Below are 19,991 nucleotides of genomic sequence, written 5' to 3' on the forward strand. Positions count from 1 at the left end.
TGGGAAGGGGCAGAATCAGGACTGTGATTCTGGGCCCCAGGGCCCAAGGGCTCAACAACCATAACCCCTCTAAGAACAATTTCCCAAATTTTCTCTGAGCCGGACAGAACTGTTTTCTTCAAGGAAGAGAGTTAAAAGGCGACATCGCAGTGGTTTCCTAACGACCCCAGCGGGAAATGGAGAACAGCTCCTAGAGCAGGGTTGCCGCACCATACTCAGCCACTAGGTGTCGCCACTCGGCACATACCCCAGGCCACGCCCCCCGCCCTGCCCTGCTGCTGCCGCCACCACCACCACCACCACCACCACCACCACCACCACCGCCGCCGCCGCCACCGCCACCACCGAGACCAGGGGCCCCTCACCATTGTTGCAGTGCCGGATGCAGTCCTGCAGGACCGCCTGCCACTTGTCCTGCTCGGCTTCCGTCATCATGCAGAAGTAGTAGTGCCGGGCAGAAGGGTGCCAGAGGATGAGCGGGAACTGCGTGGGGCACTTGAGGATGGGGGCGGTGCCCGATTTTGACGAGGTCCCTGTGGAGACAGCGCCGGCTGAGCCGCTGCCCCCTGCAGTTTCTGGGGCGAGGGATGGGGCGGGTGGGGGGGATGGCAGGCGACGGGGCGACGGATCCCCGGGCCCAGCTCCCAGGGGCTGGCTGAAGCCCGGAGAGGGCTGGCCTGTTCTGGGCTGAGCAGCAATTCAGTAGGGAAACAGCATGCTTCTCTGCCACTGCAGCCCCGCTAAAGGGACCTCAGAGTCCCCAGGCATGTTCAGACCCATTTCTCAGAGCTGGCATTGCACCCGGGGAAAGGCTCACCAGTCCGTGCCTACAGCAGAGGGAGCACGTGCCTACAGCACAGGGAGCAGGGTCAGAGAGGCCTCAGGCTCAGAGGCAGAGCACTACCTTCTTGGGTTTCCCTTCAAATTTCAGCTGTGGAGGCCAAAGAGTAGCTTAAATGTCCCAGGGGGAGGGAGGGTTGGGGGGCGGGGACAGAAAATAAATAAAAGAAGATTTTTCTCTACTTCTTCCCCAAGGATATTTGAGATCCAGAAAGATAAGCGGTCGGGGGCTAGGACCTCGCCCCTGTAGATAACACAATGACAGCTCTTCTTCTAGGCCTGGCTCTGCATCCCTGTGTGGGGCCTGGGGGCACACAACACCTCGCAGGGTCTACACAACACCCCAAGGTCAGTCCTCCCAGTGCCAAGTTGCTGGAGAAGACACAACAAAAACAAAGCCAGCCTTGGGGCTGGAATTCAGGAATGCTGGGCTTTCTCAGAGCCCTCAACAGCACTGGGCGCTCTACCCCTAAGCCCTGTCGGGAGGGTGGGACACAGGCTGCCCCCTAGATCGGCGGCTCCCCCACCCCCGGGTTTCCCTGGGATCACCTAGGAGACAGATGTGCTCCTGTAAGGCTTCTGGGAGGCCCCGACAGGGTGGGATGGAAACAGGATACCTAGAACTCCTCACCAATGCAGTACTGACTCCACAGTTTAGAGAGTCACCTGGGTCATCTGCTCCAGGGATCTCACAAGGCCTCAGGGAGGTGGGAAGGGCAGAGAGCAGGACCCCCACGGCATAGCTGTGACTGTAAGGCTCAGGAAGCTGGCACGCAGCAGGAAGCCAACATCGGCCCAGGCCCAGTTCACTGGTGGGCCTCAGGCAAACCCCCTCTCGGCCTCCCCTCTGAGGGCACGTGCCATCCCTCGAGGCCTGGCCACTCTCTCTGCAAACGTGGAGCCTGGAGCTCTGTGATCAGGGTTGCCCTCTCCCCGGGCCACCTCCTGGGCCTAAGCAGGGCATCTCAGCCTGGAATGGGGTGCGGGGGCTCCTTTACCTGGTAAGGAGTTGCCAACGAGCTCCAGGTACTGGTCCACGGAGGTGAGGATTTTGTAGCCGGCACTGTTGATGACAGCCCGGGGTGGGACCTGCCGCTCGTAGGCCTGAGGAAGGGACAAGAGAGATGGCCGCTGGGGGTTACAATGTGGCCAAACCTAAGCCCCATGTTCCACTCAGGCTCCAGGGCCCTCTCAGTGTGACCTGCCTGACGCAGTGGGGAGGAGGGGAAGGGAGAGGGGAGGGGGAGAGAGGAAAGAGGAGAAGCCCACCCACCGCAGTGATTTGAGACCACCTGGTGTAATGACCTGCATCCTGGCCGGGGGTCAAATCCCAGCTCCACTGAACACCGACTGTGTGACGTGGACACTAGGCTCCTTTGCCTCCTATGCTTTTGTCTCCTCATCTACTAAACCAGGGCGATGACAGCTCCCACCCCACGAGCCGAGTGAGAACAGCGTGAGATGATCGATGTAACATGACTGGCTCCCCGCCTCGCAGCCAGCCGCAGTGAGCATTCCCAGCACTCCCGCCCCTGTTAGCAGCAGCCCCCACCAGCTGAGTGTGAGTGTTTACTACACACCAGGCACCGTGCTAAGGGCACTGCACTGCACTGCTTCCTTCCACAAAATCCTCACCATCCAGCGGTGGGGTAACATCGTCAGCCACAAGCTCACAACGGCCCGTGCTCAACTAACTGAGGACATGACCTGGTCTGTGTGTCTCCTGGCTCCAGAGTCTTTGACTATTACCCTGTATTGTCTGCAGATTACTGCTGTATTGTCCAGCAGATTCCTAGGTTCTGAGCCCCCCAAAAATCTGCTTTGGATGAGAATTAGGTCTGGACACTGCTTTCTTACACCCAAGCGGTCAAAAAGGGTCTCTGTCATAGTGGCTTGTACAGCAGGGCTGCCATACTGCCTCCGGCCACTAGGTGTCACTACCCAACACATTTTTTTTCAGAACGGCTCAGGACCTCCAGGGCACTGATTTGCAAAGTGTGGTCCTAGGTCCCAAGCACCATCAGCATCACCTGAGAATTTGTTAGAAGTACAAACTATCAGCCCTGCTCAGACCTCCATCAAACTGGGTAGGCCCAGCTTGTGCCATATACCCTCCAGGTGGCACCAGCTTGAGGACCCCTGCCAGGGGCCATCAGTCGGCTCCCGACCCTGTTTCTGTTTCTTTAACCCCGATTTTCCTTGAACAGAGGACACTCAGGCCTGTCCTTTGCTACTCTGGGGAAATGTCTGGGAGAAGAAACTGGGTATGTGGCTCAGCCAGGGGAGCTTCCCCAAGGGCCCAGGGCAAAGATAAGGAATAATGGGCAGGAAGGACACTTCCCCATCAGGCAGCAGGGGGCCGCGGGGCTGGGGGGGCGGGCGCAGCAGAGGAATCAGGAAGGAAAAAGATGGGATCACCACCCTGGGGTAAGTGGGGGAAGGGAATGGCCAGACTCCTGTGTCAGCAGTCGGTTGTGACCATGGAAGAGCAAGGATGGGAGCAGCTGGAAAGCTGCAGGAAGCCCAGCCAGGAAGGAGGCTGGGAGGGGTGGGGGTGGAGGGGAGAAGCTCCGGCCCTGGCACTGGAGGGACTGGAAAAGAATCTGAGGTGGGTAGGAACTAGTGGCGAGTTGCTTCCAGGGGGAGGCAAAGTGAAAGGGGAGCCCCAGGGCTGGGCTGTTTAGAGGAAGCCAGCAGAACAAGCAGGCTGGGCATGGGGGCTGCAGAGGAGGAGCAGAGCAGGGGTGTGGTTGGGGGGGTGATGGGGCTCACCACTTTGTTCTCATAGAGCACCAGCCCGTAGTTGTGAGGCACGAGACTGAAGCGGTTCCTCCACTTCTTGTTGTCCTCCTGGTACTGGAAGAGGTTCCCCGAGAAGATGATGCGCTCATCCAACGGCACCTGCAGGTGGGGGTGGGGTGCGGAGTGAGGCCCGGCTCCCCCACAGCCCAGTTGGCCAGTGGGGCTCCCCCAAGAAGGGGGGGGGTGCTGCTGAGCACATCCCTCATCCCGATCTCCCCGAGTCCTCCTCTGAGGCAGGGCTGCATCTTAGCCACGTGGCCAAAGAGCAGAGTGAGGCTCAGGGCAAAGGGGCTTCCCCGAGGTCCAGCCAGAGCACCGTGATGCCAGGACTCGAACCTGGGCCAGGCACCAGCATTCGGGGCCCAGCCAGGACCAAGGTCTCCCCCTCTATCCTGGCCCTAGAACCTTGGGGCGGGTCCCTGGAGCCCACGGCAGACTGCTTCCTCATCCACCCACCACGGCGGCGCAGTGGCACCAGCCCGATGGGAAATGCCCACAGGCCAGTAGAGTGAAGGCTCCGGTGCCTGCTAAAGTCTCTTTCCTGCTCTCGCCTCAGTTTCCTCTCAGGGTAACAAAAATTTGGCCAAGGTGGCTGTGGAGAGCCTCCCTCGCTCTGACAGCTAAAAAGATGAGCTCCGTGGATTCAGGTGGGGTTGGAGCGGACCTGAGTTTGGAGGGTTCAATGCTGGACCAGCATCCTGGCAGACAGGATGACCAATGTGGGCGGCAGAAACACCCAGACCTTCCTTGCAAAGCCCTAGCTTGGACTCCCCCTCTGACTCAGTGTGATTTCGGGCCTGTCACATCAGCTGTCTGAGCCCCGGTGTCCTCATCTGTGACATGAGGACGGGGACAGCAGTGACTTCAGCCCAGTGTCTCGAGGATTCCGTGAGATGTCGTGTGCAGGATCGCACGCGCTGACAGGAGGTCTGCTCGGCTCACAGTCCCAGCCCCCGTGACTGCGCTGGGACTCCTGAGACTGTGTCAGTCTCCTGGCTCCACAAGCTGACTTACTTGGGGAAGAGGAGGGGTGGCCGTGCCTGAGAGCGGAGAACGTGTTTCCTGAGAAAACCCTCACCGGGAAGTTTCAGGAAAGGGAGATACAGAGGCCACAGGGGGCAGGCTTACTCCCGGAGTTTCAAGAAGTTCTAGCTGTTCTCCAGAAAATATGGAGCCTCTTGCAAAAATAAAAACGCATCCGATTAATAACGGCAGAAAGTATTAATATTAACAGTGCCTGACCCTCCCCAGCTTCCCCGCTCCACTTCTGCCCCCTTAGCTGGAGTCAGGTGGGAGCCTTGGTCCCAAGCCTCCCGCCCCCAAGGCCTGTGTCTTCACAGGGGCCCCCTTCTCCCCAGCAACCTCCCCACTCTTCAAGGGGAAATGCCAAAACACTCTTGGAAAATGAGGGCCCATTGTACTCAAACAATAGTACCCCGGGACTGCTTCCTACCCGGGGATAAAAATATTTACAGGAAAAGAAAATGGTCCCCCCACCACCCCTCCCCACACCGCCACTCTACTGCATACAAGTGGGCTTTGCCCAGCCACAAAGCTCTCCTCAGTTGGCTATATTTAGACAGGGGCCTCCTTTGAAACCCAGCTCTCAAATCCCTGTCTTTTCTGGAAAGAAAGAGCAGACAGCTCTCCTGACACCCTGGTGAGATCCCTCGCTCCCCCCACCCAGGGGCCCCCCACCCACCCCATTTGGTCCTCCTCCCAGCTCAGGGCAGGATCCCCGCCTCAGGGGCAGCCCAGCCCCCCCACCCCACCAGAGTCCACCCCCAGATCCAGGGGCAGCCCATAATGGGCGGTTGCTTGCAGGTTTGGGTTTTATTTTTAAGACTTTCAAATGGCGGAGTCATGTTTCCATTGGAAGGCCTGTAGGAAATGAAACGGAACCTGCCAGTCCAGGCAAAATATTTTGGACACTGCCAAGTTCTCCAACGCCGCGCTGGGGATCTTCGGGGGGATGGGGGGGAGGCGAATGGCGACCCCGGTTCCCACGGTCCGGGTCCGGATTCCAGCCCCAGCCCCACCGCCCACGCCGCGGGAGTCTGGACAAGCGGCTCCACCTCTCTGAGTCTCCGTGTCCACATCGTGGGTGTGGACAGAAGTAGAATCCCTCAGGGCGATGTCCCGCCCGCTGGATGAGCGGTACCCACACAGCCCAGCTGCTAATTTTAACAGGATTTCTGGTTTTTTACTATTACTACTGCTACTCTATTATCATTTCTAATAAAAACAACTGACATTATGATGACCATTAACATTCGTATTTCTATTATGATATTAGCCTGATTTATCACAATGGCCAGTTTCCTAAGGGGCAAAATGGGACCAAAAATCCCTGCTTTTTGGGGGTTGGGGATGGTTTCCTTTTACTCCTCTTACTGACATGTCACTGTGGCTTTCCTACAACGGGCACTAAAGCATTACCACAGACGTCCCCCAGGCGGTGACTCTCAAGCCTCGCGCCATCAGACACCACCACTCACTCGGGTGACTGGGACCCCGGCTGTCTGGGACACCACACAAGAGGGCATGTGCCAGACAGCCAGTGCGGGCCACATCTCGGCTCTCTATTGCCACAGGATGGGGAGGGGGCCACGACACCAAGGGACCAGACATAAAGGGTCCCATGATGCTCCAAGGCTCAGGCGCGTAGCCCCGGCCTGCCCTCCACCCCCGGCAGGAATCGAACCTGGCTCGAATACTGCCTCCACCACCCTGGGCGACCCACTGAAAGGCCGGCCCAGCTCTACACGCCGCTCTCGCAGCCTGATGGTCTCTCCTCCTGGCAGGTCCTCAGCGGAGACGACCCCCTCCCAAGAGGCCCTGGTGGGACCGCCACCCTGCCCCAGGCTGAGTTCACTCTGTCCTCTCCTTTGTGGCACCATTTTATGTAAGTGACGGTTTACTGTCTCCTGAGTGTCTGTGGGACCAGCGCGGCCTCTGCACCTGCCTGGCTCCGTGTGTGGTCCTGACCATGGGCCCACCTGTCTCTCCTCAGGTGATGCCTCCAGCTGTCCCTCCCACTGAAAAGACACCAAAGGGTAACACGTGCCAAAAGCCAGCTCCAGCCCCTTTGGTCTCAGGATAACAGGACACATTTTCCACTACTTGGGTTTGGGGGAGGGTGGGGACAAGAAGGAAAGAATCCCAACCCTTCCAAGTCTGGGGCCTTCGGAGGCTCTTCTGCTGTAACACCTCTGCGACCCCCAGACTGGTCCCTTTCCACATAATCTGAACCCCATCCGGAGGCCCCAGGACATCCCCACCCCGTCCCTAGGCTGCTCTCCCACCTCTGGCCCATGAAAGCGGTTCTGGGTGTCCATTCACATGCAGAGAAACTAAGGCTCAGGAAGGTGAGGTGGTGGGCTGGAGGTTACCCGGCAACTCGGGACTTGTGTGTCTTACTAACCCCACCTGCTCCCCTCATTCTCTCGGGAGTCGTCTCCACAGCCCCCCGAAGGAGGTGCCCACCTGTCAGGTCAGGAGACCAAGCCCTGATGGTTGACTCAACTGCCCAAGCCAGCAGCTACCAAGAAGCTCTGGGCCCGAACCCCTGAGTTTTCCTCCCCCAGACCACAGCGTTCCGGCCTCCTTCCTTCCCCTACAGTCCTTCCCCTGCCCGGGAAGCCCGAAAACAGGCTGACCCGGGCAGCTGGGAGGAAGCCCACAGGACTGGGTGGGGAGGTGCGATGAGGTGGCCCAGGGCAGCTTTGGAGCCCACCAAGCACGGAATTCAGCCACAAAGGACTGGAGCGGCCCCACTGAGCTGGCCTGGCTGACCTGGTTTGGAGCCCCGGTAAGGGATTGGCTCAGCCGGTCCAATCCCCCAGAGGGAAGCTGGTGGGCGGACACTCTGTCCCCGGGCCACCAGCCAGGAGCAAGTAGCCTCTGGGCTGCTGCTGGGCCACTCCGGGGCAGGCCACCTGCAAAAGAGGTGGGGCGGGCACCCTTCCTCTTTGTCACCCTTCCCTCTGCCACCCCTGGGCTGTACGGGCGGGGGTTGGGGGGGTAGGTGGTGAAGGTCACTGAACAGGTATGCCCTAGATCGTCCCTGGGCTGACTCAGAGCCCCCCGTACCACCCCAGAGGAGCAAGGGTTTGGGGGAGCACTGACCCAGGTCCCATGGCCCAGAGGCTCACCCCATAGGCTCAGGCCTAGGGCCGCTGGCTTCCAGCTGGGCACTCATGACCGGTGTGTTCCAACGTTCCCTCACCTCCTTTCCACCAGTCCCACCCCTGGCCCCACTCGGAGGCCAGTCTCTGCCGGGCCCCTTCCCAGGAGGCCTTGTGTGCCTCCTTCAGTCTGTGCTGACCCGTGGGCTGCAGTCACACAGCTTCCAGTCCCACAACAAATATTTACTGGGCAAACACAATCCTGCTAATGACAGGCTAATGACACGGCTGGTGATGCTGACACTATGAGACAGCGCCCACCGAGCACCTCCCCTGCTCCAGGCGCCTGGCCGACTAATTCTTTCACCCTTACAACTCTCTGCGCAGGTGTCTCACCCCATTTCACAGATGAGTAAACTAAGATCCACGAGGGCAGGTCATTTGCTCACGGGCATTAAGCCTTAAAGAGGAGTGGCCAGTGGCGCCTGGGTGGCTCAGACGGTTAAGCATCTAACCATCTTGAGTTTGGTTCAGGTCGTGATCTTAGCATCCCTGTATCGAGCCCCGCATCAGGCTCTGCTGTCTGCTTGAGGATTCAATCTCTCCCTGTCCCTCCTGCCGCTCTCACAGGCACATGTGTCCACAATCTCTCTCTCGAACAAATAAATCTTTGGAAAAAAAAGTGGGGGGGGCGCCTGGGTGGCTCAGTGGATTAAAGCCTCTGCCTTCGGCTCAGGTCATGATCCTGGGGTCCTGGGATCGAGCCCCACATCAGGCTCTCTGCTCAGCGGGGAGCCTGCTTCCCTTCCTCTCTCTCTGCCTGCCTCTCTGCCTACTTGTAATCTCTATCAAATAAATAAAATTTAAAAATATATTAAAAAAAGAAAAAGAAAAGTGGGGGGCGGGGAGTAGGCTTGAACCCAGGCCTGTCAAGATGATTCCAGAGCCCCAGCTCCACCAACGGAGGGGCAGAGCTGGCAGGGAGTCCCCACGCCTAATGAAGGGGTCTTGGCAAGACCACTGGGTTATCTGACCCTTCAGAAGCTGGGTGGGGGGCACCCAGGCGGCTCAGTTGGTGAAGCATCTGCCTTCAGCCCAGGTCCTGATTCCGGGGTCCTGGGATAGAGCCCCACATTGGGCTCCCTGCCCAGCCGGGAGTCTGCTTCTCCCTCTCGCTCTGCCCTCCTCCTGCCCTGCTCGTGCTTGCTCACTCTGGTACTCAAATAAATAAAATCTTAAAAACAAACCAAAACAGACGCTAGGTGGGGCCCCTAGAGACCATGGAGGCAACAACGGTAAACTGAGGCCCGGGAACAGGAAGCCACTCGCCCAGGCCATGTGGGGGCCCGCCCCGCCCCCCGGCTCAGCACCTCTCACCTTGCGCCAGAGCAGCTGGGCCTGCGGCAGCCCCGTGCCCTCGATCTCGTGGCGCATGCTGTTGAACAGGGCCACGCCATACTGGTCCTCATAAAAGCGGAGGAACTCCGTCAGGATCTTCCCAGTTCTCTCTGAAAGGGAAGAACAAAGAGGACTGTGAGGTCGGCACAGTTACCGCGAGCAGCAGCCATGCCCCAAGGAGGGGCATCGGCCAAGCTCGGTACCGCCGGCTGGTGAAACCCCTGGCCCAAGCTCTCTCCTTTCACCTGCCCCTCCTTCCAGGCCAGAGCGCTGCTGCATCCCCTGCGCACAGGGGGTGGCCCTTCCGACGGGAAACCGGCCGATGACGGTGACAGAGAAAACACGAGAAACCGACAGACGAGTGAGCCTGTCAGCCTGGGCTTCTCAGCCACCAGGAGGCCGCAGGCAGAGACCAGTCAGGGTGTGGGGGAATAGACACCTTAACTCGGAGCCCGGGGTGCTGGAAATCGGGAGGCCCTTTCTGGAGGGCGACCGGTGGAGGCACATGCAAATTCTAAGGGCTCATGTGGGGCCCCAGATGCCACGCTCACTCCTCAAGGAATTTTCCACGGAACACCTCACCGGGGAGCAGGTGTATATACTCACACAGGCGATCAGCAGACGCGAGCCAGGTGCGCGTGCACAGACACCGGTTCCCACCATTACCTGTGCACCTGGGACAGGAAGCGGGTGGGACTGATGGGTACCACCAGTGCGAAGGTGCCCACACCTGGCCACGTCGAGAAAAGTGAGTTACAGAACCACGTGCTGTTACCTCATTTAAAATCACTCCTGTTTGTGCCTCAAAGTTATTTATGCCTGGACATGGAGGAAAATGTCCCAGAAGGCAGCATGCCCCAACTGTTCTGCGTGGGACCCCTGGCTGTGGGATATGGGAGGGCCGAGTGGATTGCATGTTCTTCTTTCTTCACTTTTACAGAATTTGAATTATTTTACAACCGTGATTCCTTCCACGATTCAAAAAATAAATAAACGTTCTAAAATTAACTCCTCCCCCAAGTTAACCACCTTTTTGCTTCCACGGGCCATTTGCTTCTCTGCTGCCAAAACAGTTTCTGAACAGAGAACAGAGAAGGTGACTCCTGTGGCCTCCAGGGCTCGCCCAGCACACACCAGACACTCAGGGCTGGCACTGCTGGGCAACCCTATTTACAGATGAAGAAACTGAGGCCCAGGGAGGGCGATGACCCATGACAAGGAGGCCCTCTCCTTGGAGAGAATTCCTCGTCCCGAGAAGCTGCTGCTCCAGTCCCAGCTTCAGGGTCGTGCCAGCTCACCCCAAGGCTCCCCTTCCTGGGCCTCAGTTCCCTGCACACTAAGAAGACTAGACTCCGTGGTGGACAGCCGCCCACCCCCAGTCTTGGGATTCCAGGTTGGAAGACCTGGTCCTTTCTCAAAGAAGGGGCTGATGAGACACCGTCCCTCCTATGGCTGGTCTCTGCTTCCCAAGAGCCACCCAGCTCAGACAGCATCTCGTCTGATCTTCTCAAGAGCCCTCCCTATGCGGTGGGACTGGTGTGATTCCCATTTTCGAGAAGACCCCGAAGAAGCACTGAGACCCAGAGAGGTTAAGAAGTCACAGGCTCAAGGTCACATAGACAGTGGGTGGTGAAGCTGGGGTGCAGTCAAGGGGCCCCGCTAGGAGGTGGTGACCGGAGAGGAGGGCTGAAAGCATGTGGCCACATCCCCATCCAGGGTCTCAGGCAGGCTCAACCCCTCTACTCCCTCTGGAAGAGCTCAGCCCACCAAGGACCCCCTTCCCCCACACTCCACAGACCCTGCCTGTGGTCCCCTTTCCCGGAATGAGGTCATGGCTGTCCAGATTCCAATATGGGGGGGGGAACAAATGAGGAATCTGCTTTGAATGACTATTTTTTAAAAACCATAAACAAGCAGAACTCTCACAACGACCACGGAAATTGTTTTGAAAAATGATGAGGCAGGACTGGGAGGGGCGGGGGGAGCCGGCAAGAAGGGGTAAGAAATCGGAGGGGAGCCCAAGAGAGAAGATGGGATGGTGGGAGACAATAATACTGATAAACCCCATCATCATTCCCATCATTGTGGCTACCCCTCCTGGGCGTTAACCTGAGCGGGCAGGTGGATAAGTCCTGCAGGCAGGATCCCAAAGAATATTCATGACATCCCTAAGGAGGCATATTATCATTTTCTCATTTTAGTGCCTACGCGGCTTGCAGACCCAGGACGGGAGAGCCAAGGTCTCAGCCACCAGGCCAGGCAGCCTCAGCCCAGGGCTCTGTCCCGACTCCGCCACAAGCAGCCAGACACCCAATGGGAGACTCTTCCACCATGAAGGATCTCGAGGGTCCTTCAGCCATAGCTCTGGGAGGCCTGACCAGCCCCTAGTACGCCCAGCCTCAGAGCATGGTTTCCAGAAGCGCCACAATCTACCCTAACCCTTGAGAAGCCACACCCAGGAGGAAGCTGCTGTCCTGGATCAGAACTTGAACCCAGGTCTGCCTAAGCCGTAGCTCAGCAAAACCCAGATACTGGATCCAAGCAGTGGGTGGCTAGGTTTAGAAGGCCACAGGGCTAGACTGGGGAGGAGGAGGGGAAGGGCAAGGTAACATCCCATTATCCCATCAGGTGCACCAAGACCCCCGGGCAGGGGGTGGGCTATAGGTTGGAGAGGAAGCTGGGGAGGAGGCAAAGACAAAGCTGACAGGCTTGAAGTGTCTGGGCTGAGAAGGACCAGGTTGGGTAGCGGGGGGCGGAGGAGAAAGTCCCCTGTAGCCCTCCCAATGGGGTGCGGGCAAGTTATCCAAGTGAGACTATGGGACCAGGGTCCAGGAGTGGAGGGCACAAGGACTGGCGGGCCAGGGTGTGGGGGTGGGAGTCCCCAGGCAGAGTGGGGAGAAGTGAGAGGGTACGGGCTGAAACGGACAGAAAACAGGAAAAAAAGCACCCTGCACCCCCAAACAGACGGCAGCAGCCCTGACCCCCGCTTCACCCGACTGCAATGACAGGCATGCCTCACTATCCAAACTCGAGCACGATATAGATCGGGATCTGTTTTCCGATGAACCCTTTGCTACCTGAAATTTCAGAACCAAATAGATCATAGAGCAGGGTCTCTACCCAAACTTGCTCTCCCAACTCGGAGCCTAACAGATCGGGAGGCTCGTATCTAAGGACTGACTGCACACCACAGAAGGTGGCCCCAGCACCCTTCTGCGCACCGCTAGATGCCCTCTGCCCCCCTCTTGTGGCCTGTCACAGGCAGGTGCTGAGCAAGGGGGATGTCTACTTGCCCGTTACTAAATGTCCCCTCTTTGCCAGGCCCCGCAGGGCTGGGGAGGCCGTCAGGCCAGGGGTCGGGGACATCATTCCTCAAGGGAGTAAGGACTCAAGGAGGGTCCCAAGCAGTGCCAGGAAACTGGGTGCACTCGGCCCAAGTTCGGCCAAGGGAGGGCTAGAGAGGGAAGACTGGGGGGTGGCGGCGGGGGGGGTGACCGGAAGGGAGCAGGGCCGCAGGATGGCTTCTTGGCAAGGGTCGCACTGGGCACATTCTTGAGGGATGTCCTAAGACAGCTTGGAAGGAACTGCCTTGTGCTTGGTACAAAGGAAGTGCCACAGGAAGACAGAGGATGAGGCCTGCGGCACCATAGGGGGCCTAGGATTGGGGGCTGGAAAGACCTCAGAGAGGCACACTGAGGGAGGGGGTGCAGGGATAAAGGGCTCATTGGGGAGAAGCCCTGAACTGTGTCCCCAGCGGCCTGTGTGGCTGACCCTGCTGGAGGAGAACCTGGATGGGAACCACAGCCCTGGCTTCTCCCACCTGCAGAGCTCTGAGATCAGGGCCCGGGAAGCCCCCTTCCTGTCAACATCGCTCAGCACCCCAGTTCTTCTTGCCACCCCACAGCGGCTGTCTCACTGGAGCTGCCCAGGGATTTTTACAGTTAAAATCCCCACTGCAGTGTCCCTGCCTGGGTGTCTATGGATGGTCCCCCAGGCCCCGGGGGCCCCTCTCTCCTCCACACCTGCCCATACCACCTCTTCTGTCTCATTTCATGGCTTCTAAAGACACCACATGCCATGGATTTAGGGCCACTGAGACCAAAGCTCACCACCCCAAAAGGCACACTGAGCCACAGAGTAGGAGGGGCTCACTGGAGGTCACACATCCAGACTGAGGCGGTCAGGGTTCAACCCACAGCCTGCTGACTCCCGCCCACTCCCGGTTCTGACCACGGGCCCCACAGAGGTCCAGCAGGAAGCTGGCTGTGGCTCCATCCCGAGGCAGGGCCGACCCCGGGGGTCCAGGGCCCAGGGATGGCTGGGAGCTACAGAGATGCTGGCATGGAGCAGGGTGGGGGCATGAGTTCCCACTCTGTCGGCCCCCAGCCCCAAAGCCACCTGGCCCTCTCAGAGTCTCAAGTGGGGAAGGGAAGCTTCGTCTGAGGATCAACTGCAAACCCCAGGAGGGTGGGCCTGGCACAAGCAGGTGCTGTGAGATGGGCAATGTGACGGGGCTGGGCTCAGGACGTCCCTAAGCTTCACTAGGATGTTACTATTAACCACAATAGTGCTCGGCTTATCACAACAATGGTAAAGAGACTGAAATTTTTATTAGCAGATATAATTTTTATAACTTGAAAAAAATCCAGGACTTTTTTTTTTTTTTTTTAAAGAACCAGGACAAGAATCACAAAATAATGACAATGATAGGTATATCTTCAGCTGACAGGCCAGACAAATGGAGAGCCCACCAGGAGGAAGCAGGGGCTCAGGTGAAGGTAAGGGGGTGGGAAAGCCAGGCCAGGCGTGTGCGAGATGCACACAGGAACCCCGCTTCCCACCTGACCTTGGACAGGCTCCCCTGGCAAAACCCTCGGCCTCAGCTTCCGCCCAGGGTGCATCACTGTCCCCCTCCCCGCGCCCCTCTGCCAGCATATCCTGCAGAATTTGGCAGTAAGCTCACCCTCCTCAGACTCAGGGCCCTGTGCACACGCTTGGATTCTTCAAATGGGCCCCAGAGCTGAATAAAAACCTCCTCTTCTCAGGTGTATAAGCCAGAGCTTGGAACGATGAACTGCTCAAGAAAAGTCACTCCACTTGTGGGTCAACAAAAACCTACTGAGCATCGCCATGGGGTCGCCATGGGAAGCACCCACCTGTGGGGTCCTGATTCACTCTTTAGCCCAAGAAGGCCGCCCGTGAATTCTGGGAGTGGACCTGAGTGTCCCAATCCGCACCCAGACACCGCTGGGCTCTGGGACCTCAGGGGGCCGCCGCTCCCTCCCCGGCACCCCCATCTCCCCATCAAGATGGTGGTATGAGGGTAGCGGGCTCCACCTGGCTCAGGACTCAGGGGCCATGCACGCACACACACTCTCACGGGGCTTGTTTTGGGGGAAGCCTTGCAGCCAGCTAATGGAATACAGGATCTTGCATCTGTATCTCTATGGATCTTAGCATGACTCTGCCCCAAGATAACTGGAACCCTGTCTCCAAGGGCTGCCCCTTTTGGGACCATCAAGAGTGACCCAGTAGGTACCCCTTACCATCGAGGCCTCCTAACTCTGCCCCCAGTCTACCAGGTATGCCTATCACTAAAACCTTACCTATGTTCAACAGCCCACTGAACCCTAACAGATACTGCTACCCCACTTTACAGATAAGGAAATTGAGGCTCAGAGAGATCTGGTGACCTATTCAGAGATGCACAGCCCAGAAGGGGAAAGAGGTAGGTTTCAAAGCCTGTACAAAGCCCCCACCCCATAAAGCTTCCTCATCCAACAGCCTCCCACATAGCACCACAAAACAATTTCCAAAGCCCTGCCTTGAACTTTCTTCTGGGGTCTTTGCCTATTCCCAAGAGGAAGGCGAAGCACACTTTACTATCCCCATTTTACAGATGAAGAAACTGAGGTTCAGAGAGGCAAAGTGACTTTCCCAAGGTCACACAGTTGACGACTGTCAGAGCCAAGATTGAAGCCTGGGGTCTCCAGCCCCCATCTGGTGAGCGCTGGTGGGGAGCCTTCACACCTACTGGATCCTTACCTGTCCCATCTCCTCTGGGCCTTAATTGTACTGTAAAATGGGTGGGTGGGTCCCTGTTGGCTCAGCTGATTCAAAATCTCAATGATGATCTAATCAGTGTTGCCCTGGCCCCAGGAGCTGACCAGGATGCTGGCCTCAGCATCTCCTCTGAGCTGCTGGTGAGTCAGCTCTGAGTGGGAGCTGACCACAGGCCTCTCAGGCTGGACAGAGGGACTGGGAGAGAAGTTGGGGGGCAGGGGCAGGACTCAGCATCAATGCTACCTAGGTACAAGGCACCATCTCTACTGGGCACGTGGGCTCTGGGTCCCAATGCTGGCTCCGCCACCTACTAGTTGTGTGGCCTTGGCCAAGGCACTTCCTCTCTCTGAGCCTCTGTTTCCCGCTCTGTAAAATGGCACAACAGTATCGGCCTGACCAGGTTATAAGAAGATCAAGATCAATGAGCTAATGGGCATACAGCACTTGACCCTGGCGAAGAGGAAGCACGTTGCTAATAGGGGCTCCTACAGAGTACCTCTTGTCCGAGTTCCTGTAATTCAAGGAGGCGCCTTTGAAACCCCCGTGGCCCAGCTGAGCGACCCCTGGCCTGGCCCGGCCCCAGGACCGGCACCAAGAGTAGCCACGGCAACCGGAAGGACGTTAATCTCTGATTTTCCAAAGAGACAACATTAAGGGTCACGCTGCTTCCTGCACTCAGAAAGCGGGGACTGGGCGAGACTGTGGGAGGCCCCAGGGTAGCCTTCCGTCTCCTGCAGATTCTAGGGGGTCTGGGAGATTTGGCCCACTGTGCAGATGGCAAAACTGAGGCTCACAGAGGAAAAGGGGCTCATGGAGCTGAGGAGGACAGAAAGGCGCACAGGGCTGCCCCAGAGCCAAGATCATCCCCTTCATCCATGACTCGGCCCTGGGGCAGGTGGCATCCCGACCGGTGGAACATTTCAGACGAGAAGAGCCAGGACCCCTGCCAAGTCCTCCATCTAGGGAGCAGCGGATGCGGGATCTGAACCCAGGCCCGGGACCCCCTCCACACCAACCATGGAGGCGATCTCCAACTGAGATCGTGTCAGCCTCATGCCAACCATGGGGGCTTCATACTGGGCCCAGCCCTGGTTTGGCCCCAGCTGAGGGCAACGTGCCCGACCTGCTCCTGGCTCATCCGGTCCCTCCAGCAGGGCCCCAGGGACACACCTCCCCCAGAGGCCCTGCCCGGTTTCAAAGCTGAAAGAGATTTGCCGACTGAAACCAGGCAGGCAGCACCCTACAGGGCGGGGCCAGTCCAGAACCTGCCTACCTGGTTCCCAGTGCTCTGGGGAGAAGGCCCCCGGTGGGGGCGGAGGAGGAGACAGCCAGGGACTCAAGTTTCCCTGGGTCACACAGTCATCCAAAGTACCACCATCTCCATCATCCACCTAGGAGAACAGGGGCAGTGGGCAGTCCAGAGAGGTGGCAACACTCTCCTACGGTCACACAGCATGTCTCCACAGAGCTGGGTCGGGGCGCTGGGTCCCCAGGGCCTAGCCCAGGGCTCTCCTACTCAGCCCCCCTGCTATCACTACAAACACATCCTGGTAGCAGCCAAACATTCGGCACCTCTACACCCAGCAGGGTGCTCCGTGTTTGCACGTGTCATTTCATGTGTTGTCCCCACTTCACGGAGGAAGATGCTGAGCCTCAAAGAGGTTAAGTGACTTCTCTGAAGACACACAGCTTGTCAATGACAGGGACCCAGAACAGCCCGATTCTACCACAGAACCAGAGTCTGGACAAATCCACCTTCCCCCCAACCTGCCAGCCTCCGGGAGCAGGGGTTCCAGGCCACACAGGCCCTGTGGGTGGCCGCGGTCGGAAAGGCTGACATGGCTCCAGCTCAGGACCTGTAATCAGGGGGGAAGTCAGGAGAAGGGGGTAATGACAGGCTCCGCTGGCTGGCAGAGGAGGGGGACTGGCAGACCGCCCATGAGAAGAGCCTGAATTAGCAGCCGGAACCCCGCAGAGCCAGAGCCAAGAGGGGGTTAAGTCAGCTGAGCCTCCCCCACCCCACCAGCCAGTCCTTGTTCAGAAGGGAGACAGCAGCCAGAGAGGGCAAGGGACCCACCCAGGGTCACCCCACAGATAACCGTCAGAGAAAGAGTTTGCTCAGAGCACCTATACAGCAGCAGCAGGTCCCAGGGACCCCACTCTGGGCCTGAGAGGATTCCCAGCCCAGCCATGCCCTACTCCCCAGGGCGAGGCCATCAGGGGGACGTGGACTTCCTAGTTGACCTGGGGCTGGTCAAGAGGCTGCTGATACAGCTGAGCCCTGACCCTGTCACTAGTCACTGCCCCCCAGCCAAGCCGCTCCCACCCCGTGCCTGCCCCCACCTCCAAACTTCTACCCACTTCCACGCCTGGCTCCTTCAGCTCCCGCGTACAGGAATCACAGGGTCTTTTCATTACAACTCTCTCCCTGAACCCGCTCTGCCCAACAACTTTCCATGGCTCCCACTGCCTTCCGGACAAAGACTGAGCTCCTCAGGAGGCCCTGAGGCTCCTGCATGCTCTCCCTTGCCACAGGGTCCTACGTGGGCTGTGCTCCAGGTCAGAAACACTCCCACCTCCTCCTCTAAGCCCACTTCTCAGCCCTTCCACTGTACCGCTCCTTCCCCTAAGAGGCCCCTGGCTCAGTGGGTGCCCCCACTTACTTCCACAGCCCACAGTGGGTAAAGGCCCGTTCCCCGTCAGACTCCCCTGGACAGTAGCCACCACATCTGGGACAGGGTCCGGCACACAGCAGGAAGCTCAGAGCAAAAAACCAGAGGCATCGATCCACAGCCACGCTGCCCCCCGGCCCAGAGCCACCCTCGTTGAGCAATAAAACTCCCCCCACACACCCCAGAGATCCCTCACACAGAAAGGGAGGCTTCAGGTCCCAGGAAGGAGAGGATAAGGATATGCACAACGCTGTCCTTTTTGCTTGGGAAGGTGACTGCCACCCACGAGGTTCCCTCCCTGCCAGCCTCAGGTGCCCTGAAGGGATCCTCTGCTGGCCACCCTTTCCCTGGGGCCAGTTATTAGGAAGGAAAAACGTGTCCCTATAAATACAGCAGCCCACAGCATGCCAAGGCCCAATCGTGATAATCACCCGATGGCGTGCCAGCTCCGTGTGAGGGACTCCATGTGGGAAATCAAAACAGACTGGTGGCCTGGGGGGAAGAGGGGTGTGCTATTATCACCCCAGGGGACAGAGGAGGAGAGGAGAAAGCACAGGACAGTGAAGCCACCTACCCAGCATCCCACAGCCAGTAAGGCACAGCACTGGCTGCTGATACCCCGGGAGACTGGGGCGGGGTGGGCGGGGGGTGGCTCACCCATCACCACATTCTCGGCACCTGCTACGGGGCCTGGCAAACCCCGGCCTGCAGACAGACGCTACACTGGACCCATGAGGTTCTGAGCCCCACTTCCTTCCCCAGGACCCACCCAGGCCATTTCCTACCTATGTCAGGCCCCCACCTCCATGCTTTCACCTACACCTGCCCCCCCCGCAGGAGCCTCGCTGCCACAGTCCAGTCTCAAGCAGCCTTCCAGGCCCCACTCAGGCGTCTCCTATGCGGCCCATTTGCACATAATTATAACAATAACTGGGGCCTGAGCTAATGCCTGTAGCCCCCAGCCCGCCGCCAGGCACAGAGGCAGCTGCCATGTATGTTAACCATCACCATCTGCATTACTGCATTTAACCCTCACCTGGATTTATTCTCCAGACTCCCCACTGAGCGGGGAGCCCGCTGCGGGGCTCAAACCCAGGACCCTGGGATCATGACCTGAGCCGAATGCAGACGCTTAACCCACTGAGCCACCCAGGCGCCCACTCAGATTTAGTCTTAAACCCGTTTTCTAGATGAGCCCGGAGAGGGAAAGTGACTTGTCCAACGTCACACAGGTAAGAAAGAGTGTGTCCGCTCCTCTGTCCCGACACCTGGAAGTGTGCAGAAACAGAGGAAGAGCTTAGAAACCTGTGGAGTCTCTCTGCCAGGACGTTCCCCACCCCTGGCAGCTGCCACGCCCAGACGTGGCACCTTGTTTCTTTGTCCCCAGCGCCCCGTGCAGCACCGGCTTTGGGAGAGAAATGTGGATTTCTCACGGAGGCAGGTGTGTTCCGGGGCCAAACTTGAAGTAAGAAGCAAACCCTGAGCTCAGAACAGTCTCTCTGGGCCTCAGTTTCTTCATCTGGAAAATGGGCATACTGTTTCCTCACACACACACCCCTCAACTGGTGACAAGGGGTCCTCGGGGGATGCTGGCTTTGGTTGCTAATAGTCAAAGGGCTGGGTGAGCAGTATAAAGGTAAACTGCTCTTATCTTAACCTTTGGCACCAACAGAACCTCTGCCCTAGAGTGTCCCCTTATTAATGGCCAGTGACGAATGCTTACAACAGGCCACAGCACCTGGGGAGGGCCTGCTGAGATGAAATCCAAGCTCTCCATTGGACGAATGGGGAAACTGAGACTGGGACCATGAGGAAGGAGCAACAAGAGGTCCCCACAGTCCTGTCTGTTGCCCAGCTCCTCGTGATAGCAGCGTGAAGAGAAGGAAGTCAGGGGAGTTTAAGGCCTAGATGAGAAAAAGAGCTCTGGTCTTGTGGTCTCCAGCCTCAATGCTCTCTTAGAGCTCCCCCTCGGCCTGGCCATCTCCTGTTCTTCCTCCCCACGCTCGAACGTCACCTCCTCAGAACCCCAGACAGGCCCAGGGCCCTCAGCCTCCACCACGCACACCCCCTCCCTACCTCTCACAACTGC

General features: G+C 58.3%; 1 protein-coding gene across 1 annotated transcript in view; it reads right to left on the minus strand.

Annotated features, from left to right (window-relative positions):
* The window catches only part of NIBAN2 (niban apoptosis regulator 2), a 50,270-nt gene that overhangs the window by 9,847 nt on the left and 20,432 nt on the right, over window positions 1–19,991 (minus strand). Inside the window, 4 exon segments of the mRNA XM_032865915.1 lie at window positions 366–533; window positions 1,839–1,944; window positions 3,613–3,741; window positions 9,147–9,277. Of these exon segments, the coding sequence (XP_032721806.1) occupies window positions 366–533; window positions 1,839–1,944; window positions 3,613–3,741; window positions 9,147–9,277 (534 nt within the window).

The sequence above is a fragment of the Lontra canadensis genome, unplaced genomic scaffold (genome assembly GCF_010015895.1).
Source record: "Lontra canadensis isolate GAN:19392208 unplaced genomic scaffold, GSC_riverotter_1.0 scaffold30, whole genome shotgun sequence".
In the NCBI taxonomy this organism is placed as follows: Eukaryota; Metazoa; Chordata; class Mammalia; order Carnivora; family Mustelidae; genus Lontra; species Lontra canadensis.